This window comes from Leucoraja erinacea, chromosome 4, assembly GCF_028641065.1.
Source record: "Leucoraja erinacea ecotype New England chromosome 4, Leri_hhj_1, whole genome shotgun sequence".
NCBI lineage: Eukaryota > Metazoa > Chordata > Chondrichthyes > Rajiformes > Rajidae > Leucoraja > Leucoraja erinaceus.
Window position 1 is genome coordinate 90,674,454 of NC_073380.1, and position 25,734 is coordinate 90,700,187.

General features: G+C 43.1%; 1 protein-coding gene and 1 pseudogene across 1 annotated transcript in view; one reads left to right on the top strand and one right to left on the bottom strand.

Annotated features, from left to right (window-relative positions):
* Positions 1-24,591, top strand: part of kcng2 (potassium voltage-gated channel, subfamily G, member 2) — a 71,562-nt gene extending 46,971 nt beyond the window's left edge. The window contains exon 3 of the mRNA XM_055634766.1: positions 21,043-24,591. Within this exon, the coding sequence (XP_055490741.1) occupies positions 21,043-21,789 (747 nt within the window). The 3' untranslated portion in view covers positions 21,790-24,591. The remainder of the gene's footprint in view (positions 1-21,042) is intronic.
* LOC129696811 (U2 spliceosomal RNA) lies at positions 10,809-10,921 on the bottom strand (annotated as a pseudogene).
* Positions 24,592-25,734: the final 1,143 nt, after the last annotated feature.

Genomic DNA, 25,734 nt, shown 5'->3' on the forward strand with positions numbered 1-25,734 from the left:
CTACTTTACTACACCTGGTTTATCCTTTTGGCCTTGCACATAGGTGCTTACCACAGTCGATGCCAGCACTGATGCCTCTCTCTGCTAATCCCACATTAGCCATATCTCCCTCTACTCCTTCACTATCCAAGTACTTATCAGACTACCTTTTGAAATTCGGCAGGAGGCCCAATTGGCCAATAGACAATAGACAATAGCCAATAGGTCGGAGAGAGACCATTCGCCCCTTCGAGCACCACCGCCATTCAATGTGAGTCATAGAAAGATCGAGTGATACAGTATGGTAACAGGCCCTTCGGTCCCCACTATCCCACACCGACCAAAATGGCCCAGCTACACTAGTCCCTCTTGGCTGCGCTTGAAATATCTCTCCAAACCCTCCTATCCAGAGACCTGTCCACAGTTTCTTAAACGTCCAGCCTCAACTACCTCCTCTGGCAGCTCGTTCCATACACCCACCACCCTTTGTGTGAAAATGTTACCCCTCAGATTCCTATTAAATTCCCCTTCACCGTGTACTTATGTCCTCTGGTCCTCGATTCCCCATACTCTGGGCATATGTTTCCTGCCATCTAGTGTGTCCAAACTCTCACAATTTTATATGTTTCTATGAGATCATCCTCTCAACCTTCTAAAACTCCAAGGAATACAAGACCCAGCCTACTCAACCTCTCCCTATAGCTCATGACAGTCCCGTCATCCCGGGAATTATCCTTGTAAACCTTTCATTGCACCCCTTCATAGCTTGACAATAATGTCCTTCCGATAATTATGGTGCCCGGAAACTGGCCCACAATCATTTCTAAAGCTCGGAGAGTGATTCTTATACAACACCAACATGACCATGCAACAACTTCTACATACTCAATAGAGTGATACAGTGAAGAAACAGACCCTTCGGTCCAATGTGCCAAAAGCCGACCTTTGACCACCTTATCAACCTGCAACTCGACCTTTAAGGAACCATGCACCTGCACTCCTAGATCCTTCTGCTCTACAACTCTCCCCAGAGGTTTACCATTCACTGTGTAGGTCCTGCCCTTGTTAGATGTCCCAAAAAACAATACCTCACATGTCTCTGTATTCTTCTCACTTTTCTGTTAACTCCCCCAGATTCTAACACTCACCTACACAAAGGACAATTTACAGTGGCCACCCAGCCTATCAAATTGCATGTCTTTGGAATGTGGGAAGTCACTAGAGTACCCAGAGAAAAACCCACACGGTCTTAGGGTGAATGTGCAGACTCCACACAAACAGCACCCGAGGTCAGGATTGAATATGGGTTATGGGTGCTGTGAGTTGGTAGCTCTCCTAGATTTGCATGGGTGGAGGGATCACCATGCAGTAACCTACCCAGTAAATCAGAGGGCTCCTCTAATAAAACATATCAGGCAATTGTCACTAAAGCAGTGTAGAGCATTTTTATGATTTTTAAAGAGCTTCTTATAAGAGATGGGTGTCACAGTGGGTGGTGCAGCTGATTGTACCATTGCCTTTGTCCTGCCAAAGACCTGGATTCGATCCTGACCTTTGGTGTTGTCTATGTGGAGTTTGCAGGTTCTCCCTGGGTTTCCTCCGTGTGCTCCAATTTCCTCTCACATCCCAAAGACAGGCGGGTTTGTAGGTTAATTGGCCTTTGTCAATTGCCCCAATTGTGATGGGAATGGATGAGAAAGTGGGATAATATTACCATATAACCTTATAACCATATAACAATTACAGCAGACTCGGAAAAACAGGCCATCTCGACCCAGGTCCGTGCCGAACACGTGGGTTCTCCCCTAGTCCCTAGACACCATGCGCTCAGAGGGATAACCCTCCATGCCATTCCCATACATAGTAACTATCCAATTTATTTTTAAATGATATAAAACGAACAGGCAATTGTCACTACCTTCACTGTAGAGCTCATATGATTTTTAAAGAGCTTCTGAGTAAAGAAGGGTGGCACAGTGGGTGGTGCAAACTTCTGTCCCATAATTCCTCATGCCATGCCCCTTGTTTGAATCTTCCCTACTCTCAGTGTTGAAAATGTGGAGTTTGCAGGTCAACTCTGGGTTCCCTCTCATCATTTCCAAAAACCTCTATCAAGTCCCAAAGACAGGCGGGTTCTGTAGGTTAAAAGGCCTTTGTCAATAAAGTCCTAACTTGTTCATGGGAATTTCTCTGTAAGTGGGAAATAGAACTAGTGTGAACAGGCGATCGATGGTCGGCATGGAGTCAGTGGGCCGAAGGGTCTGTTTTGATGCTGCGTACCTTTAAAACAAAAAATGTCATAATAGGTGAAGTTTTGCTGGAGAATTCCAAAGCTTCGGGTGGAAACCCTTGTAGACAGTGAGCGATGGAGCAAATTAAATCAGAGCAAAGGCTCGACTAGGAGGAGCACAGATATTTCGGGGGATTTGAGCTGCAAATCAGATGAAGGGTATAGAGATTACAAAGTCTTTGAAGAACGAGAATATATTGTTGAGGGTTCTCTTTTTTACCTCAGCATCATCTGATATTTATTAATTAAGTAGGAATGGGTTTATTTGTAGGCTCTTCAGTGTTGCTGGTTACAAGGGCAAATAGATGGAGATGGAGCAAGCAACAGAGCATCCTTCGGTTGAGAACTATTATCTTCATTAACAGCAGTTACTGGGTCAATGATGCATTAAAAGTAATATCACATATCATACTTAGTTCTTAAAGGTTGCACTTAGTTCTATATATATCCACAAGCTAATGGGCCACAACATTTTTCTCCTGTATCAGCTAAGTATAGTGGTAGTATGGGAATACAAGAGAATAAAATGTTGGTGTGTACTGGTTGTTCATATGGGATAATAAATGTCATAAAACAGAGTCTCATTATGTACTTAGCAAATGTAGATCTACAAATCCAGCCAAACAGCCTCCTCATTTGCAGAGTTCAGCATTGTTATAGTACCATCCATATTTGTGAAACATTATAAGACATTATGTTGAGACTCAGATATGCAGCCCTGCTTTTACCAGCCTGGCGTATGATCATTGATAGGTCTATTCTCCACCTGGGTGTGTAACTAGGAAGTCTCAGCTAATTTGGAGAGCTTAATTGAACAGGTAAATGATTGCAGAATAATCTACCCATATTGTTATCATAGGAATCAAAGTAAACCTAATTAACAAATTTGCTTCAGAAAAATAATCATAATTAGGTTAATTATTAGCATCAATTTCAATCGAAGATTATACCCATTGACAAACTGCAGCAATAAAATCAATTGCAAATATATTTAAATTGTAGAATTACCAAGTGTCTTCTGATTTAATGAAAATTCTACATTCTAAAAGATTTGTTCTTTGAACTACAGATGTAAAAACATATCTCCAATCGCTATCATCTTTGTAAGTGCGACTGAGCAAATCTCCCTTGGGTCCAATTAACTGCAAACAATTGCTTAATCGACTTACAATTTTGATAAGGCTCCAGCAACATTGTCTTAAAAATATTACCTGAAAATGGGCCATTGGACAAAATGGTGGTAAAATAGAAACAACCTCATTTATACAGCAATGAAACACTTACCTCTAACACAATTGGGTCATTCGAACTGAATGTCCTGGGAGGCATAGAGAGCTCCAAGCAATAACTAGGCTGCAAATGGTGCATTTTGTGAGTTTTCCCTTCAGCCATATTTCCAAGATGTGAGTGATTTCAGATGTCTCTGACCAAATGCAAATGTTTGAAGATTAAAATAATTGTTAAATTGTTTTAAATCCCTAAAAGTTAAAATATTAAATAAACCATTTACCTGCACTTGCCTTCGTACTCGAGGTCAGTGACTGCCTCTGCTTCATGTGTTTGTGCTCCATCGCTGGACTGCCTATGGCACCATCCAATCTCCCACTTGTCCCCAATCTCCACATCCGTAAATGGATACAATAGGTCAAGGCAGACAATGGGTTAAAGTAGACAATGGGCTAACACATATGGTGAGATAATCCTCAGAAAAAGACACAAAGTGCTGGAGTAACTCAGCGGGTCAGGTAAAATCCCTGTAGAACACGGATAGGTGACAAGGATACTTCTGAAACAGCTTCTGCAGTTCCTTGCTTCTACCCGATAATACTCAAGACTGGACCAGGGGCCTCACTGAAACCTTGTTGAAATTGCATAATACCAGATTCAGTGACCAGTGCAAATAAAGTGACCTTAACTTAGCCCATGCCTAGATGCTGTCAGACAACCACTGCACAGACTCCGGGGGGAATTTAGCATTGAACATATAGGGTAAAAAGGAACTACTCACAGCTTTTATAACACAGAGCCCACCAGAGTACACCGTGGTAAACATGAATTCCTTTCTTTTATGTCCTTGTTACGCACGTGAAGTGGAGATAATGAGGGAAATGTAGATAATAGGTAGTATAAGAAAACAATGTATGCTTTGTATCTGTGGGCATCTGCCCCAGAATGGGTGTATCCCAAGTTGACCAATTTGTAATAAAGATAAATTGTTCTGTAAGCACAGCTCAGACTCTACATGAATGTTTCCCATCTCACTGTGCAGGCATGGAAGTTGGAGATAAGCTGGACAACAAAATGTTGATGTCCAGTAATTCTCCACCAACCAGAGGTAACCACAATCTGGCCCATCGGCTGAATCGTGATATATATACCATGTGAATTCTACATAGCTGGCCCTTAAAGGGCCTGTCCCACTTAGGTGACTTTTTTGACAAGTGCAGGAGACTCTGCGCTCGCCACAAGATCGCCACATGTTCGCTGGTGGTCTCTGGTGAGTCTCCTTCATGGTCGCGAGGAGTTCCCGCATTTTGGAAACTAGTCGCGGCTTCAGTATGGTCGGCGAAAAATTTTCAACATGTTGAAAAATTTTCTGCAACCAAAAATTTGTAGTGGGGTCGTCATGTATTCGTAGGTAATCGTAAGTCGTCGTGATAGTCGTAGGTAGTCTTAGTTAATCGACCGATCATTTTCATTGGCTCATTGTGAAAAAAAAGGTATGTAAACACGTGATGTGCTGTCATTCCAGTGCGCGGTCATTGCACAAATTTTCTTTCAGTGGATCAAACGGTGTGAGACATATCTCCAAGGAGAAGGCTTCAGCTCAGGGGCAGGGCACAACCCTCAACACCACCCACCAGGCTGTTATCAACATTTGTCAGCTGATTTACATCGGGGAGACTAAGCGGCGGTTGGGCGATCGTTTCGCCGAACACCTCCGCTCAGTCCGCAATAACCTACCTGAACTCCCGGTGGCTCAGCACTTCAACTCCCCCTCCCATTCCCAATCCGACCTCTCTGTCCTGGGTCTCCTCCATTGCCAGAGTGAGCAACACCGGAAATTGGAGGAACAGCACCTCATATTCCGCCTGGGCAGCTTGCATCCTGATGACATGAATGTTGAATTCTCCCAATTTTGCCAGCCCTTGCTGTCTCCTCCCCTTCCTTAACCCCTGAGCTGTCTCCTCCCATCCCCCCGTCCTCGGGCTCCTCCTCCTACCCTTTTCCTTCCTTGTCTCCTACCACCCCCCATCAGTCTGAAGAAGGGTTTCGGCCCGAAACATCGCCTATTTTCTTCGCTCCATAGATGCTGCTGCACCCGCTGAGTTTCTCCGGCAATTTTGTGTACCTTCGATCTTCCAGCATCTGCAGTTCCTTCTTGAACATGTTATCAACATTTGTTTGTTTATAAGACTTTTGTATGTTTCATTACCAATAAAGGAAATCCCTGACTTTTTATCCTCAAATTGATGTATGAATATCATCCTTTTTCATAGTAGTCCTTCATGTCATCACATATCTCATATTTCATTTCTCATATATTTAGATCATTGAAACACACACAAACACAAGGAAGGAATGCACAGTATTTAAAGAACCACTTCATTTCAAATGTAATGAGGGGTCACAGTTTAAGGATAAGGGGGAAATCTTTTAGGACCGAGATGAGAAAAACATTTTTCACTCAGAGAGTGGTGAATCTGTGGAATTCTCTGCCACAGAAGGTAGTTGAGGGCAGTTCATTGGCTATATTTAAAAGGGAGTTAGATGTGGCCCTTGTGGCTAAAGGGATCAGGGGGTATGGAGAGAAGGCAGGTACAGGATACTGAGTTGGATGATCAGCCATGATCATATTAAATGGTGGTGCTGGCTCGAAGAGCCGAATGGCCTACTCCTGCACCTATTTTCTACGTTTCTATGTTTCTATGTAATTACCGCAGGCTGTGCAGTTGTATTAGGAGAGTCTGTCCTTATTAGCATTGTTCAGTAATTGTATCTGGAATTAAACCTGTTCCTGGTGCATTACCAAATACTCATAGATCCAAGGCCTGTGATCGTTACGAAACACATAATCATCTCATGGGAGCAGCCATCAGGACTAAAAGAGCTGCATACTTAAATTTTAGCAGCTGATCTACAGAAAGAAACCAGGCTTTTATCCAGAATTATAGTTCACCTTCCATTGAACCTTGCAATATAATTGTGTGGTCAGTCCCACTACCTGAAGTAACTGGTCTAATGATGTAGATTGCAGCATACATCATCAAAAATACATCTAGAAAAGAATGACCCACACCAATAAATAATGCAATTAGCAAGTTTGGCTAATTATCCAAAGCACTGGAGTTATTCGTGCAACATTTACCCCCAGATAATGAGCTTTAACGCACAAGCATATATTTTTTCAGAATACCGATTGTTTGAATGTTATTTTTAAAATGCAAATAGCAAGACAAGGAGAATATAAGAGCACAAACTTGTGTTGTTGTATTGTATTGTATTCAAATTTATTGTCATTGTCTCAATTTGAGACAACAAAATGAATTTCCCTTACAGGCAGTATCATAAAAACAAAACCCTCTTTAGGTTATGGTTTAAAGAGATAAGACATTTTTCTCCTGTGGCAAGTTAATGCGATGTGGAATGAACTGCCTGAAATTTGGGGTGGGGGGGTTGGAAATTCAAAAGCAACTTTCAAATGGAAATGAGATAACCAGGAAATAATTTCAGAGTTAGGGAAATGAATTAATTGGTTTGCTCCTACAAAGAACCACACAAGCACAATCTCCTCTGTACTCTAAAAGACTGAATCCAAACTTCTATAAAATAGTAAGATTAAATGAGAACTTACCAGTTTGAAGTTTGATCTGTATTTTATGAGGAGTTACGATGAGGGATTTCGTGAAGAACCCCGCTTCCACGCATGCGTGTCATTCTTCAAAGCAGCGGTGTGAGGTCACAGAAACCTATAATGATCTAACATAGTAAGATTATCAAAGAGATACCAGTTTTTGATATGATCATAAGAGGGTGGGAGCGGAGGGCACGAAATCCCTCATCGTAACTCCTCATAAAATACAGATCAAACTTCAAACTGGTAAGTTCTCGTTTAATCTTACTATTTTACATCGGAGTCACGTGAGTGACTTCGTGAAGATTTCAAAGCTCTGTGACCTCATGCCGTGGAACGAGTCCATGCTTCACAACTGCCTTGGGTATTGGGAGAGAGCATCATTAGTAGTTTTAAAACACAATTATACAAAGAGTTGTGTGGTATAACGAAAAAAATATATAACATTTTTTAAAATTTGAGAATCATAACCCTGCAACCTATCGGCCAAAATATTTTGTTGAACCTAAAATGGTTTCTTAATACAATGATGGCTCCAAATTAACTGGTTTATTATACAACCTGTGGAAAAACCCTTTTTTAAAATGACCCTCCTGCCATTCTGAGGATTTGGTCTGTGGGTACCTGTATAATATTGCTGCGGATGTTGCTGCAGTCCTGGTGGAATGAGAGTTGAAACATCAGTGTCTATTCCTGCCATTTTTAGGACCTATTTGAGCCACCTTGAAATAGTTTGAGTCGTGACCCTATCATGCAGTTTCTTGTAAGAGATAAACAACTCCATACTCTGACCTCAAATGTTCTGAGTATATGCTATGTATTGTTAGATGTGTCTTGTTATACACAGTCGTTTGCCATATGGTTGTACCATAAAATCAAACCCTAGACCCGAGGAACCCGATCTGTTTTCTTTTATTAAATCCTGTATGACAACACCAGTTTCTCGGTGAGATGATCAGGGAGTCCAGGCTCAGTTTGCTTAATGGCTGGACTTGTTGTGCGGTAAATAACACCATGAGCATAACCATCTTCCTGGTCTGTTACTGAGGTGACAACGCTGTAATGAGCTACAAGCTCCTCAGCATGTTGAGAAAACGACACCCATGTGCCAGATTTCGGAGTACCTGGTTAGCTTACCAGGGGTGCGTTCCCACCGCGTGCCGTTCCGATCCTTGTGATAGGTAATTGGAGAGTGCACTTGTGGCACTATTGATGGCACTGTAGCTCCATCGATTATCCTAATGGAGGCTTGTTAAAATTCCAATACGGCCAGAATGTTCTTGGCCTTTTGGTCGAGATTGTTGTCCAAGCAGTATATGCCCCATTTCTTGATGTGTCCAAGGTACTGCTTCCGTGTTGACAGTCTTAGTGCAGATGAGATGAGATTCATCGTCCTGTCTGACAGTGTAGTGGGTCTGTTAGACTCTACAAATCAATAAATCCAAAGTGTTATGGCATGGATGACTGCCTCCAGTCACTGGATAAATGAATAATTTTTTGGCAATGTTCATAGGGAACATGGTTCTAACACCATCCCCTGTAAGACTGAAATACCATGATTGAGAAGGTCAGTCCGGTACTCTGAAAATTCCAGATGCCGAGTGTGGTTGAATTTTCCCTAGTACCTCAATGATGGGTCCGAACGGGGGAAAACCTCACCCTATGGCTTATTTACATAACAATGCCAAGCTGGTTTACGAATTTTAGTACATAATATTGGGGCTAATGATTGCCCCTTTTGTAAGCTCTATATTGCCAAAGTTCCTCTATTGAGTCAATGCCTGCCATATAGAAACCCGCAACTGATACCAAGTCTTTATGAATAATAAGAGCATCCATCCTAAAATGAATATCTAGAACAAATGTGTTTAGGGTTAAAATCAATGATAATCCTGCAACCCTACTCTATCTTATTTTTAATAAATATGTTCAATCCCATCTTTTGTGTATAATTCTTGTAGCACCATGTGGGTTTTAGATTGTTTGGTTTATGTAAGGACAAAATGCCCTTCTGGTGTATGATGTACTGTGGTTAATGGGATGAGAAAAACCCTATCAGATAACCCTGAATACTGCTGAGATTATATGAATCTGTAGTGATTATATACCATACATAACTATAGTGTTGCAACCTCCCCTACCCTCGTAGGTCCCTATTTAACAGAAGAAACCCCACCCACCTACCTCCATGGTTACCAGTGGTTTTGTTATTTCCTTGGTTTTTTGAAAATAAGGTTCTGGTTTAATATTTCTTGTTCGGGGTTGTGTGGGAGGTTGAGGCTTCCGCATCTTCCAGGGTGGCCGCCCTGGCCATACCCTAAAACGGATCCTGCAGGTTATATTGATTTCTGACACTGCTACTGGTATGAGCCACATTTTTTATGGCCTTGCCTGTGGCTGGTATCATGCTCCAAAATAGGCCCTTGCGCTGGCCTTGATGAGCCCCAGTGTCTTAGCTTAGTCCACACACGGTTCTTTATTTGCAAATGGTAGTATTTTTGGGGTCCTAGTGCTGGCTGAATGGCCGCCTTCCACGTGTAGTTCAGGTCATATTGCATATTATTAAACAGAGCTAGTGCGTCTTGATGGTCTTTGGTTACCTACGTTTAGTCCAGGGTGCTGGTGTATGCTATGATGCCTTCCGTCAATCCCTTGAAGGTTCTCTGGATCTTGAGGTCCTGGTTCCTGATGTTCGTCCATATGCTGCCAAATGCATTGGATTACACTGGGCACCTGTAATGCCTCACCGTTGCCAGGTGGCAGATGTCTGGCCAGTGTTTGTAAATTTTTCTTGTTGGCGTATGTGGCCAGACATATAGTAATACTATTGCCATCCTGGATCCAAGTCTACCCATGTTTGACTTGGCTAAAGTAATCGGCCACCATGTCCAGCAGAGTCCCTGCTGTGTTAGGATCATGGGACGCTGTATTACCAGGCTCTGGCCCATCAGGGTCCTGCCTACTCTTTTTTATAGAGTTAGAGATCTCTAGGGTCCCACACGGGGTACCCCTGTGGGGCTTAACTGCTGCCCACTTGTCTTTTGTTCTGCGGACCCCTCTTGCAAGTCAACCCAGAACTGACCCACAGTGCTCCCCTCTGATGGGGTAGAAGCATTGTGCAGCCCTCAAAGAGGTACTGCTGTGGGTTTATCATGTTGGAGCAAGGCTCCATACACCGCTTCTTCCCGCTCCAGCCCTCTCGGGCGCTGGTTGCCGGCGGTTTTATGCAAAGTCGGACCCTTCTGAGTCCACTACCTTGTTTGATTTGTGTCTAGCCTTACCGCTCGGCCGCATGGATCTGGCCGGTGCGGGCCCGACATGGGGCACAGCTGATCCCACTACGGATGATCCAAGTGCCGCTGGCTGCTGCTGGCTGCCCGCTGTTCCATGGTCCTCCTTCTCCAGTTTTGTCCTTCCTTCCGTGAAGTGGATATGGCCGGTGTGGAGGATAACTGGCACAGCTGCTTCCATCTATTCCTTTAACCTGGCTTCAACGCTCTCAGCACTCCTGGCTGCTCCTTTATCTAAGACCCCTGGGACCCACCCCCGTACTGACGGTACTGGTCCCTTATGGTCGTTGCAGCCGGTCAACCCCACTCTAATGCCCTCAATTCTGGGCACTCCTACTTATATGGTCCTTAGCTAAGGGACATATAAGACATTAAAACTGATGATAACAGCTACTATAGTTTTTATATAATATATATAGTCCCTAGATAAGGGGTGTATCAGATATTAAACTGATAAGAACAGATACTACACTTGATCTTAGCCAAAAAAAAAAACCGAGAAGCGATTATTGTAACTAAAACCCTGCTGGGACCGACCCTGGTACTCACATACTGGTCCCTTGTAGTAGATTGCAGCCAGTCAACTGCAAAGTCCTTTGCTGCCGAGAAATGAACTTTCTCACCATGCTGGAGCGAAGTTGGGCACAGGTGTTTTTCTCCCTCCGGGAACCGATGTGCCATGCTGCTCCTGCCGTTGCCAGCTCCTCACGAAGCCCAGCTGCCACTGCTGCTGCCTGTGCTCCTGCCGCTGTCTGTGCTCCTGCAGCTGCCTGTGCTCCTGCAGCTGTTAGTGCTCCTGCAGCTGCCGGCTGCCACTGCTGCTGCCGCTGCCGCTGCTGCTGCTGCTACTGCTGCTGCTGCCGCTCCTCCGCGGTTCTCCCGCCGGCCTTCTGCACCTTACATGGACCTGGTCCATGTCTGCACCTAGAAAGGTAAGTTGAAGGAAAACGCAGGGTCTCTTACCTGCTGTTCCCGACTTTCCTTCTCCCGCCGGTGACCGTCGTTCCCTGTGTCGGGTTCGAGCCGCTTGGACCGACCCCGGTGTTCACGGGCCTGGTCCTTCGCGGCAGTTCCGCAGCCGGTAACCCCGGCTGTTCCTATGGATCCCCTGGCCCTTACCTTGTGAAGAAGGTTTTCAGCCCGAACGTCCCGTTCCGACTCCATAAGTGCCGCTGCACTCGCTGAGCGTTTCGAGCCCCGGTACCGCTGGTCCGAGCTGTCCCGCAGCCTCTGTGCTGGCTGCTACCGACTGCTCCCAAGCCAGTCTCATTTGAGACTGGCATAGGGACCTTTTTTACTTTGCTTCCCGCCCGGCCGAGAGGTGAATTTTGCCGGTGCGGGAGCAAAGTCGGGCTCAGGTTGTTCCCCCCCCCAGGGAAACTCGTGCTGTTGCTGCTGCTGGCTGCTCGCCCTCCACGGGTCTCCCCGCCGGCTTTCCGCAGCCACCTAAAAGTAAGTAGAAAAAAGGAACGCAGAGTCGCTTACCTGCTGTTCCCGACTTTCAAATCTCCCGCTTGGGGAACGCCGTTCCCCTCTGTGTGACTCGTTGCAATGCGTGTAGCGATATGATACGCATGCGTGGAAGCGGGGTTCTTCTTCACGAAGTCACTCACGTGACTCCGATGTAAAATTGTTTTTTTTTACAAAGGTAGCTACTAATTAGCTGCTGTGTTGTGTATAGCACCACAAAATGATCATTGTCAGAAGTCAATAGAATTCGTACTCTACTTTGTGTACTTTCCAGTGCTTTGTGCGGAGTTTGCACCCTTTCTCTGTGACCACGTGGGTTTCCTCTCTGCTGCTGCAGTTTCATCCTGCATCACACAGACATGTAGGGTTAATTGGACAATGTGAAGCATAGAAAATAGGTGCAGGAGTGCCTGCTTCGAGCCTGCACCGCCATTCAATATGATCATGGCTGATCATCCAACTCAGTATCCTGTACCTGCCTTCTCTCCATACCTACCCCCTGATCCCCTTAGCCACAAGGGCCACATCTAACTCCATCTTAAATATAGCCAATGAACTGGCCTCAACTACCTTCTGTGGCAGAGAATTTGTGGTTAGCTGGTGGCATTGATGGGAATGTGGGGGAGGAGATTCCTCGGCATTGGCATAGATGGTCCAAATGTCTTCTATAGTGTGTGGAATTTGGAACAGTGAGATGACAGGAAAGAATTTGATGATTTTAAGGGGTTGTGATGTTTTTGAACGATTTTATGCTTGGTAACACTGTGTGGAAATACGTGTTAAGACCCAAGGGTAACCTGATGGCAGTCATTTTGGGGCAGTGGGAGATCTGCACCTATATTTAATGGCCACTATCTGAAATCCTGGAATGAAAATTAAACCATCACCGATATCAGACTGATTCCGTACAGCAAAACATCCTGTTCTTGTGTTTATGTTTTTCTGTTGGAATTCGCATCCTTTATTTATGATCCTGTGTTTATTCCGTTGTGATTATAAATGTATAATCTTGCCAAGAATGAATATAATTACACTGTGGTGCTATTTTGCAAACTGGTTAGTGGTGTTGGTTATGAATTCTTATTTGCATTCATTAAGAATCCTCCTGGATCATTGGGGAGCACTTCGGGTCCAGTGATCACAATACCATTAGTTTCAATATAATTATGGAGAAGGTCAGAACTGGACCTAGGGTTGAGATTTTTGATTGGAGAAAGGCTAACTTTGATGAGATGCGAGATGATTTGTGCTGTAATTGTTATATGGTTATATGGTTATTTAAAAGGAGTGAACTGGGACATTTTGTTTTATGGGAAAGATGTAGAAGAGAAATGGAGGACATTTAAAGGGGAAATTTTAAGAGTACAGAATCTTTATGTTCCTGTTCGGTTGAAAGGAAACAGTAAAAATTGGAAAGAGCCCTGGTTTTCAAGGGAAATTGGACATCTTGTTCGGAAAAAGAGGGAGATCTACAATAATTATAGGCAGCATGAAGTAAATGAGGTGCTTGTGGAGTAAACATAGAAACATAGAACATAGAAATTAGGTGCAGGAGTAGGCCATTCGGCCATTCGAGCCTGCACCGCCATTCAATATGATCATGGCTGATCATCCAACTCAGTATCCCGTACCTGCCTTCTCTCCATACCCCTCTGATCCCCTTAGCCACAAGGGCCACATCTAACTCCCTCTTAAATATAGCCAATGAACTGCCCTCGACTACCCTCTGCGGCAGAGAGTTCCAGAGATTCACCACTCTCTGTGTGAAAAAAGTTCTTCTCATCTCGGTTTTAAAGGATTTCCCCCTTATCCTTAAGCCGTGACCCCTTGTCCTGGACTTCCCCAAGAGTATAAGGAATGTAAAAAGAATCTTAAGAAAGAAATTAGAAAAGCTAAAGGAAGATTTGGGGTTGCTTTGGCAAGTAAGGTGAAAGTAAATCCAAAGGGTTTCTACAGCTACATTAATAGCAAAAGGATAACGAGGGATAACATTGGTCCATTGGAGAGACAGAGTGGGCAGCTATCTGCAGAGCCAAAAGAGATGGGGGAGATATTGAACAATTTCTTTTCTTCGGTATTCACCAAGGAGAAGGATATTGAATTATGTGAGGTAAGGGAAACGAGTATAGTAGCTATGGATACTATGAGTTTCAAAGTAAAAGAAGTACTGACACTTTTGAAAAATATAAAAGTGGATAAGTCTCCAGGTCCTGACAGGATATTCCCTAGGACATTGAGGGAAGTTAGTGTAGAAATAGCCAGGGCTATGACAGAAATATTTCAAATGTCATTAGAAACGGGAATAGTCCCCGAGGATTGGCGTATTGCGCATGTTGTTCCATTGTTTAAAAAGGGTTCTAAGAGTAAACCTAGCAATTATAGACCAGTTAGTTTTACTTCAGTGGTGGGCAAATTAATGGAAAAGATACTTAGAGATAATATATATAAGTATCTGGATAAACAGGGTCTGATTAGGAACAGTCAACATGGCTTTGTGCCTGGAAGGTCATGTTTGACTAATCTTCTTGAATTTTTTGAAGAGGTTACTAGGGAAATTGATGAGGGTAAAGCAGTGGATGTTGTCTATATGGACTTTAGTAAGGCCTTTGACAAGGTTCCTCATGGAAGGTTGGTTAAGAAGGTTCAACTGTTGGGGTATAAATGCAGGAATAGCAAGATGGATTCAACAGTGGCTGAATGGGAGAAGCCAGAGGGTAATGGTGGATGGCTGTTTGTCGGGTTGGAGGCAGGTGACTAGTGGGGTGCCTCAGGGATCTGTGTTTGGTCCTTTATTGTTTGTCATGTACATCAATGATCTGGATGAAGGGGTGGTAAATTGGATTAGTAAGTATGCAGATGATATCAAGATAGGGGGTGTTGTGGATAATGAAGAGGATTTCCAAAGTCTACAGAGTGATTTAGGCCGTTTGGAAAAATGGGCTGAAAGATGGCAGATGGAGTTTACTGCTGATAAATGTGAGGTGCTACACCTTGGCAGGACAAATCAAAATAGGACGTACATGGTAAATGGTAGGGAATTGAAGAATACAGTTGAACAGAGGGATCTGGGAATAACCGTGCATAGCTCCTTGAAGGTGGAATCTCATATAGATAGGGTGGTAAAGAAAGTTTTTGGTATGCTAGCCTTTATAAATCAGAGCATTGAGTATAGAAGCTGGGATATAATGTTAAAATTGTACAAGGCATTGGTGAGACCAAATCTTTGTATGGTGTACAATTTTGGTCGCCCAATTATAGGAAGGATGTCAACAAAATAGAGAGAGTACAGAGGAGATTTACTAGAATGTTGCCTGGGTTTCAACAACTAAGTTACAGAGAAAGGTTGAATAAGTTAGGTCTTTATTCTCTGGAGTGCAGAAGGTTAAGGGGGGACTTGATAGAGGTCTTTAAAATGATGAGAGGTATAGACAGAGTTGATGTGGACAAGCTTTTCCCTTTGAGAATAGGGAAGATTCAAACAAGAGGACATGACTTCAGAATTAAGGGACAGAAGTTTAAGGGTAACATGAGGGGGAACTTCTTTACTCAGAGAGTGGTAGCGGTGTGGAATGAACTTCCAGTGGAAGTGGTGGCGGCATGTTCGTTGGTATCATTTAAAAATAAATTGGATAGGCATATGGATGAGAAGAGAATGGAGGGTTATGGTATGAGTGCAGGCAGGTGGGACTAAGGAAAAAAAAGTTGTTCGGCACGGACTTGTAGGGCCGAGATGGCCTGTTTCCGTGCTGTAATTGTTATATGGTTATATGGTTATATGTTATTGGTGCATGGGTTGCTGCAATGGCCCTGTAGGAAAGTTGGTAGCTGTTGGTGATGCATCAAGGATAAAACATTTTATAAGTACCGACACGTGCAATGTTTTTTTTTAATACAACCAGTCAATGTACAATTAAATAGAGAGATGCAGAAATACATCCTGTTAAATGTACATTGAACTTAGCTTCATCACTTAGTTTTCATTAAAACTTCATAAGATCTAAATGTGCAATTGTCGCTGTGTGTTTTTGGTTCAAAAAACAACAGTCCAATTTATGGGAGGGGGCGTGCAAAAACTGAGGAGGGGGAGGGAGAGTGGGTAGGGGAAGGCGGAATGGGGCCGGGGGGAGGAGAGGAGATGCACATCGCACATCGTACATCCTATCTTCTTCTTCTTCTTGCGAATGAAACATAAACCAAAGGAATAGTTAGATCTCAAGCAGGTGTTGAGCAGCCAGGTTGTTGTCTCTGCGTCAATGTCTGCCAGGCCCTGAGCTCCATTTACTGGGTGGTAGAGCGGGCACCCTGAGATGACATGGTTGGCTGTCTGTTGTTTTGCTCCGTATTCACAGGCTGGGCTCTGGCGGAGGGAGCCCCCATCTCCACACGCTGGCATTGAAACACCCAACTCCAGTACCAAGTCTGTTGAGCTTCACCCATTCTCCCCTGGGGAGGTCAGACCCTGGACAGCTTTTATCTGGTGAAGAGATGTAGATGTGTAATGGAGATGAGGTTGCCTTCCACTCCTGTGACCACTTGGTGGCTATCCAGTGTGCTTTTGTCTCAGTTGGCTGGATGGATGCTAGGAGTTGTTTTCCATGTGGAGCAAAGGGATGACGGGACTTCAGTCGGGGGGGCCTCTGCTCTCTGCTGATAGCCTGATGGAGGTGATCTGGGTCCATGGCACGACGAGATAGTGCCAGAGTTGCTGCTTGCCTTTGGATCCCTGCAGGCAGAATGCCTACAAGTATAGGGAGCTGCTTGACTGGAGTAGGTTGGGCACCCATTGATGGTTCGCAAGGTGCTGTTCAAGCTCGTGTCTACCAGGCTAGTATGTCTGCTTCTACTCCACAAGGGTGTGCAGTACTCAGCTGGAGCATACACAAGAGCTAAGGCAGAGATGCAAAGAGTTGATGGACTGGCTCCCCAACTTGTTCCTGCCAGGCGTCGGATGAGGCCGCTACGTGCAATGACCTTGTCACGGAGACCAGCCAGGTGTTGACAAAATGTGAGTGACCTGTCCAGGTTTATGTCGAGTTAAGTGGGTGTTTGTTGGAATTCCAAGCGCCCGTTGTTAATGAAGACAGCTAGCTCTCGCTTAGATTCCTATAATTATCCTATAATGTTAAGTCACTGGAAAAGATGTTCATTAAGATGATTCATCGAACTGTAAATCCACCTGGTATTCTGTCTACAATTTCACTGTGATGAAGGAATTTGGAAAAGATTTAGGAACTTGTACTGCAGAATAAGGCAACTCAGTCCATTGTTGCTTTTACAAGCAATTGTAAAAAACCTCAGCATAAGTCAACACCATGGCAACAGAGGAGGGAGATGGACTATTTGCTATTGAATATTGTTCAATATAAATTGCATCTCAGAATCTAGTGTTTGGATTTATTGGTCAGGTTTCCATTATGTGCTTTTATAACTATTTCCAGTCTAAAAGTCATACTGCAGAAATATGGAACTGCAGATGCTGGTTTACAAAAAGAAAAGACAAAATGCCGGAATAACTCAGGAGGTCAGGGAGCATTTCTGGAGAACATGGATAGGCTGAAGAAGGGTCCCGACCCGAAACATTACCTATCCATGTTCTCTGGGTCTACTGCCTGACTCGCTGAGTTACTCCAGCATTTGTGTCTTTTGTTCTATGCGTCAAATTGTTGGCTGTTTAATTACCAGGTACATCTGACCTGTGGAATCACATTAGCTGCTTTCTAGTGGAAGGAGAAACAAAGAACTGCAGATGCTGGTTTACAAATGACAAAGTGTTGGAGTAACTCAATAGGTCAGATACTATCTGATCTGCTGAGTTACCTCTGCACTTTGTGCTTTTTTAGCTGTTTCCTGGTGTTCTATTGGACAATATTCTTCATGAGTTTTGAGCAAGTTTACACACACTTCCTAGATTCCTTGAGGGGTTATGGGATGGTATTTATTTCAAAGTCATAACCATTAACAAGTGAATGGGGAAAGTTTACTGCTACAAAGGATCCAAACCAATGTCTCCTGTGATCAATATCATAGAAACATAGAACATAGAAATTAGGTGCAGGAGTAGGCCATTCGGCCATTCAATATGATCATGGCTGATCATCCAACTCAGTATCCCGTACCTGCCTTCTCTCCATACCCCCTGATCCCCTTAGCCACAAGGGCCACATCTAACTCCCTCTTAAATATAGCCAATGAATTGGCCTCAACTACCCTCTGTGGCAGAGAGTTCCAGAGATTCACCACTCTCTGTGTGAAAAAAGTTCTTCTCATCTCAGTTTTAAAGGATTTCCCCTTTATCCTTAAGCTGTGACCCCTTGTCCTGGACTTCCCTAACATCGGGAACAATCTTCCTGCATCTAGCCTGTCCAACCCCTTAAGAATTTTGTAAGTTTCTATAAGATCCCCTCTCAATCTTCTAAATTCTAGAGAGTATAAACCAAGTCTATCCAGTCTTTCTTCATAAGACAGTCCTGACATCCCAGGAATCAGTCTGGTGAACCGTCTCTGCACTCCCTCTATGGCAATAATGTCCTTCCTCAGATTTGGAGACCAAAACTGGACGCAATACTCCAGGTGTGGTCTCACCAAGACCCTGTACAACTGCAGTAGAACCTCTCTGCTCCTATACTCAAATCCTTTTGCAATGAAAGCTAACATACCATTCGCTTTCTTTACTGCCTGCTGCACCTGCATGCCTACCTTCAATGACTGTTGTACCATGACACCCAGGTCTCGCTGCATCTCCCTTTTCCTAATCGGCCACCATTTAGATAATAGTCTGCTTTCCTGTTTTTTCCACCAAAATGGATAACCTCACATTTATCCACATTATACTGCATCTGCCAAACATTTGCCCACTCACCCAGCCTATCCAAGTCACCCTGCAGTCTCCTAGCATCCTCCTCACAGCTAACACTGCCCCCCAGCTTAGTGTCATCCGCAAACTTGGAGATATTGCCTTCAATTCCCTCATCCAGATCATTAATATATATTGTAAATAGCTGGGGTCCCAGTACTGAGCCTTGGGGTATCCTTCAGTAGCAATGCCTCATCGGTCTTGGTGTTTTAAAGGTCTCTCTATCGTCAACTCCATGTTAAAGTAGCGGTATGGGAGACCAGTTGGTGAAAATAGTGGACCTTACACTATCACAGTTTTCTCTTCTCTACTTTTATCAAGGAACTGAAAGTTGCTGAGGTGTGTGTGTGTTTGTGTGCGTGTGTGTGTGTGTGTGTGTGTGTGTGTGTGCGCGCGCGTGTGTGCGTATGTATTTTCCACTCTGGAAGTCGGTGTTCCAGTTACTGTTTGACAGTAGCCGGCAGTCGCCTGAAAAATTGTCTAGTTGGGACAGGCCCACTTGTTCCACCTTAAAGAGTTCATTGGGCTCCAGTCCAACCTTCTGACCTGATCCATCAATCCCTTATTTTTTTTACTTCTATAAGTCCATCTCCACCTCCCAGACTAGTCATAACATGGCTATAAGAGACAAACCTCCAAAGATTCATCACCCCCTGATGACATTCCTTTCACTCTCAATTACCAAGACAATACTCTCATGTTTCACCACCAGAGTACTCACCATTCAGCAATTACGTTGTCAAATTCCATCAGGATCCTAAGCATTTCAATATGATTATCTTTTTCTTTTAAACACTCAGATTCAATCTGTTTAATCTTTCCTTGTTAGATAATCCTTCCTCTAAGGAATCAACTGCCTGTACGGAAATATCCTTCTCTAAATAAGTGACAATTTCAAAGTTCTAGAATTCTATTCTATATGGGCATCAAAGTTGGGTCTGATCCTCTCTGATTGATCTTTGGTCAAATTATATAAACATTTCCTAGAATTGTTAATTGGCTTGCAGGAAGCATTTTTATTATTAGGGCTTCTTTCAAATTTCTGATGTGACTGGTCTAAACACTAAATAGAAATCAAAAACAAGATTCCCAACCACTGGCTATTTAAGGGGCTGTCCCACTGCGACGACCTAATTGGCAAATTTAGAAGAGTTTGCCTTTGACTCATATTCACAGCATGGTCGACACGAGGTCCTAGGAGGTCTTTGTAACTCTCCTTCATGTTCGAGTGTAGTCCCCGCGCACTTGAGGCCTCAGATAGGTCGTGGCGTATTTTTCAACATGCTGAAAAATGCCCGCGAGTAATAAAAAGATCGCCATGGAAATAACCTGTATATTTTTTACTCGTAGCTATAGTCGAAGTAGGTCGTAGTAGGTCGGCATGTTATTCGTACGTAATCGAGGGTAGTCGAAGGTAATCAAAGGTAGTCATCAACATAGTCGAGGGGAGGTCGAAGGAGATCGAAGGAGGTCGTCTTCACTGTCCACTATTCGGTGTCCAATTTAGTCGAAACTAGTCTTCAACATAGTCGAAAGAGGTCTTCAACATGACACTTTTACAAACACTCTTAAACTCTTCGAAACTCGCCAATTTGGTTGCCGCAGTGGGACAGCCCCTTAAAACTTTTCAGCTTGATGGAGCCATTTGAAATCAGAGGGCAAAGCTTTAAAGGTGAGGAGGAAGGATCAAGATCAGAGGGGAGAAAATGTTACAGGATGGTTGAAATCTGAAACAATGCCTGAGGTGATGGTAGAGGCAGGTATTCTCACAACATTTAAAGTATCTGGACACCCAAAATCACCAAGGCATAGAAGGTTACAGAGCAAGTGTTAGTGTTTAGTACGGATGGGTAGCTAATGATCAGCATGGGGATCAGGTGGGTGAGACACATGTTTCTGTGTTCATGTTTCTGTATGACATCTATGGCTTCATGTGACTGGCTCAGCATCCCCTACAACAGGGGTTCCCATTCTGGGGTAAATTTACTCCCTAGGGGTACATTTTGCATACACAGGGGGTACATTTATTGATTCTGGATCAGTACATATTTTTTCTCATTGACTGACTGTGTTTGGCCGTGTGTGTACAGGTATATCTGTTCATCATTAGTTGTTCATAAATATGTGAAATAACATTATGTGCTAGAAATAACATTGTTAACGTTGCCATGGGTAAACAGGGCAATAAAGGTTGGGAACCCCTGTTCTGCGATGAGATCAGTTGGCTCATTAAGTCACAAGATGTACAACCAACTATCATTTGTAACAGAAAAGTCACTAGATTTTTCTCTTCCTCTTTTCCCAGGGCGAATGCTCCCAGAAGTGCTACAACATTTTTGTACTGGAGACGATCTGCGTGGCCTGGTTTTCATTCGAGTTTCTGCTGCGGTTTATCCAAGCACAAAGCAAGTGTGCGTTTCTGAGAACTCCTCTGAATATCATCGACATAATGGCCATTTTGCCTTATTACATCAGCCTGATCATTGATGCCTTTTCTGTTGATGGGAAGCCAAGTAGTTCTGGAAGCCTGGATTTGGAGAAGATAGGCCTGATCCTCCGGGTGTTGCGTGCCTTGAGGATTTTGTACGTGATGAGGTTGGTGCGTCATTCTCTGGGGTTACAGACGCTGGGCCTCACAATCCAACGATGCACAAGGGAATTTGGCCTCCTCCTGCTCTTCCTCTGCGTGGCTATGGCACTTTACTCACCCCTGGTCTTTTTAGCGGAGAGAGAGCTGGGTGCCAAGCATGAGTTTGCGAGCATCCCAAGCAGCTACTGGTGGGCAGTGATATCCATGACCACGGTGGGTTACGGAGACATGGTTCCTCGCAGTATACCTGGGCAGGTGGTTGCTTTGAGCAGTATCCTGAGTGGCATTCTCCTCATGGCCTTTCCGGTCACCTCCATCTTTCACACCTTCTCCCGTTCCTACTTGGAGTTGAAAGATCAGCAGCAGCGCATTTCGAACACCAAGGCCCAGTTCAAAGGAGATGCCAAGTTCCCAAACAGTGACAGCTCTCAGGAAACTGACATCTCCTTCCCAATGAACTAGGGTAAAACAGGAGAGTAATCACACAGGAAGCTACAGACTGAACAGCATTACATCAGAGACCTTCATCTCCGTCCAGACTGGGAAGCGACCAGCGTCTTCACACAGTTGTTGAAACCAATGTTTATCTTATCATATCTATATTTGGGATTGACTTGTTATGGCTGATTGCCAACATAAAAAAACAAGGAAAAGAGAGCAGGCAAACCTCTTGCAGTCTATAATGTTTCATACTGCATATGTAGTGAGAAAATCATTTGGCATCTTAGTTTTGTACAATGTCAAGTGGAAAATCAAAGGATGCGCAAGTACTTGGCAGTTAAAGTTTCTTGCATAGACTGTGATTGTGCTGGCACAGTGCATGTTCTGATATTCTACTTAAAATTGGCGCATTCTTTAACTGATTCAGTTAATCAGGACCTCTACCATCTGACATGCTTTCATTTTATCTGGAGAAAGAAGTGAATTTGAATCCATATTAAAATGTTCTTACTAATTATGACAGCCTCTGACTTCTCGTCTGATAAGTTACATAAATACTACTATATCGATGATTTGGTGTGAATGCTGAGAATTATGAAATAATTTTATTTAAAGTTGAATTATCCAGCCTTAGGACTTCCATTCTTGAAACATTGCACAACATTCCATTTAGGTCAGTTGTTATGCTTTGAGAAAATATTATGCTCTGAGAAAATATTTTGCAACATTAAATGAAAGCTGGCAGTCAGGTACTGGATGATGCAACAAAATAGTATATTACCAATGCAACTGTGAGAATCGAGCAGTGCTATCAATGCGGTGAATTCATGGCAATGTGGATCTTCGGATCATTGGTGATTAGAACACCAGGAACTGTTTTGTTTTTCATTTAGTTTGGTTTATTGTCACGTGTACCGAGGTACAGTGAAAAGCCTTTTTGTTGCGTGTGGTCCAGTCAGTGGAAAGGCGGGGTAAGATTACAATGAAGCTGTCCACAGGACACGGGTACAGAAGAGAGGGAATAATGTCTATTGCAGAATAATGTACAGGAGTCCAATTAAAGAAGTCCGAAGGTCTCCAATGAAGTCCAAGGGTCTCCACTGAGACCCAATTAACACGGGAGAGTCGGTTATCATGTCCTTTGAATGGTTGCACTGTTCAGTTGCATTAAAGCTGACTTCTTCTGTAATTCCATTTACCCACCTATGTTCAACAACTCTCATCACTGCTACAATACAAATAAATACAAATTGATCAATGAGCACCAATGTTAACAAATCTAAAACAAATAGCTTCTAGATTTCACTCCTAAATAAGTCTAATGTTAAATTACACTCTTATTCCAGAATCCACCACTAGTCAGAATAGTTTTGATATCTACACTCATGAATGCAATTAACATTTCAGACACCACAATTCCATCACCTCTCAATATTCAAATCTCAAAGGAATAAATGCAAATTTATGCAATGCAATTCTAAGATTCTGTGCTGAAAATTAACAGCACTCCAGATTGCTGCCTGACTAACTCTATATACATGAACTTTTGCTTCCTCGGTTATGTATTTTACCCCCCTTTTAGATAATCAACCTTGTTGATTTACTCTTTATGCTGGTGATGTGATCTTCTCTCTCTGTCACCATCAGGAGTTGTTTGAGTGCCGCACATTGATCATCATCTGCATAGTGCTGTCCACTTGCACTCTGGCAAAGTCCCTTCTATAACATCTCCTCCTATGAGTACAATTCTGTTAAACACAACTCATATAAAATTAATTTTCCTCATGCATTATTAATATAGATGGAAAGTGAAGACAGCGGTAGAGATTCCTTAAGGTATGTTATTTGTCACATTGTGCCAAACATGGAACAAATCCTTCCTCCAGTTTGATTTATGTTGCTCTGTCCGCTCTTATTTTTGTTTATGGTACAAATGAATGAGCTGGATCAATATTTTCTTTATTTCCATTCTTTTTAACCTTTCCATTCCTGCTTCAGGCAACTGGTTTGCTGAGAGTCCCAGGAAAATCTAAGAATCTGACATTGTTTTCCAGTTACCTCTGAGATTTGGATGTAAGTGTAGCCCACATAAATAGCTGCACGTAAATAGTCTCATGCAGAATAAAAGGCTCCTGGCTTCTATATAATAAAATAAGTTTGGTTCAGTTACAGTCCAGTTTCCCAGTGCCTTTGTTTTCATAAGTGAAAAACATTCCTAATTTAGGTAAAAGAAAATCGGTCAGGAATTTATTACATTATTAAAGTTTAATTCAAATAAACTTTGCAGATATTTATGCTTCTCTAACATTTTGTAGTTCAAATAATAATTTATGCTTTCGCAGTTCGAAAAAACCTATAAAGTTGTGATTATAACTGTTCTTAACTAGTGCCAGTTTTCAACAAAGAAGATTGTACAGAGAATCAAGTCTCTTCTGGCTAGCTTCTAAGCTTGGAACAATTTGAAAATTAATTGTACATCTGAATGTGCAGTCTATTGCACAAAACTAGTTGTAGTGAAACAATGGTTAGGAACCGTTAGGCTCTTTTGATCTTCTATTTTGTGTTGCTGTACCATGAGAAATCGCCATATGGCATAGAAACGTAATTCCGCTCACTAAACCTGTGCCAGCCATCATGTGCCCATGTACACAAATCTCATGTTAATTTCTGCCTAGATTCTGCTACTTCTTCTTGCGTATGGCGTTCACAGCCTAAGGTTATAGATCAACTTGTTCTACTTGATCTTTTGTTTGTGCACGTTGCGTTGATTGCATTAGTCGAAACAGGGTGGACCACGTGAAGGTTGCAATCTCCCACCCCATTCTGCCACTCACCTACATACTAGAACACTTAAATGAATGGAGAACACAGATATTCCACAAAGAGAGATAACAGGATTAAACTCGGGTGAACACGGCAGTGTGGCAGTTCACCATCGTTCCCTTACCTTCTCCTTTTCAAAAAAAAACGAGGGAAGGGGAGAGAGGGCAGGGGAGCACAGAAGCTACTGCCACTCAGCAACATTGGGTGAACAGGATTTGGTGCAAGGTGTGAGTTAAAGTGAACAAAATTTACAGAGCATGGGAGGGCATTACCAAGAAAAAGCTGCAATGTTTGCTATTGATATTGGGGACATGTAATAAGTACGCATCGTGCACCCTTATGTGGAAAACCAATGAGGGAACATAAGATATTTTTATTACACGGGACACACAAATCAGCCATGCTCAAACAGAAATGCGACTAAACAGTTAAAAAAAATAAGATGCTGGAGTAAAACAATACAGCATCTGAAGAAGCGAAGGGACTTGAAGTTTTGGGTTGAGACTTGACATCAGGACTGAAAGTGTAAAGGGGTGGTGGAGGAGGGACATGTTGCAGTGGGAGTGAGTCTTCGGAAGGACGTGGTTGAAGAGGAGTAGAGATCACAGAGCGGGAGCAGTGAGAGGGCATTTTTTTAAGAACTCCCAAAACAGAAGGGAAATCTTTTCCTTCAGATTCCAGCATCTGTAGATTCTTGTGCTGACATAAAGTTTTTCTCCCCCACAATTTGCTCGGTGTAAATAGAAGAACTAGCTATTGTGATGGTTTGAGTGAGTTATATTAAAGCCATTTACGACTCCATTGGACACGTTGGGGTCACAAGACCATAGGTTCAAGTCCAATCCTGGAAACATAAGCACTAATATGTGGACTGCCAAGTACTGAGGGTGTGCTGAGCTGCTCAACATGCCATGATCATAATATCATAACATGGCTGAATTATATAAAGACTGAAGAACTAAAATCAGGGTCTCAAATCTGAATAATGCAAAATGTCAAGGCACAAGCGAGTAGCATCTTGTATGCTTTTATATGCTTACATGAAGCATATCAAAGTACAACACAGGAACAGGCCCTCGGGCATGCAATGTCTGAAATAAACATGATGTAAAGATAAACAAATCTCACTTGCCTTCACACATT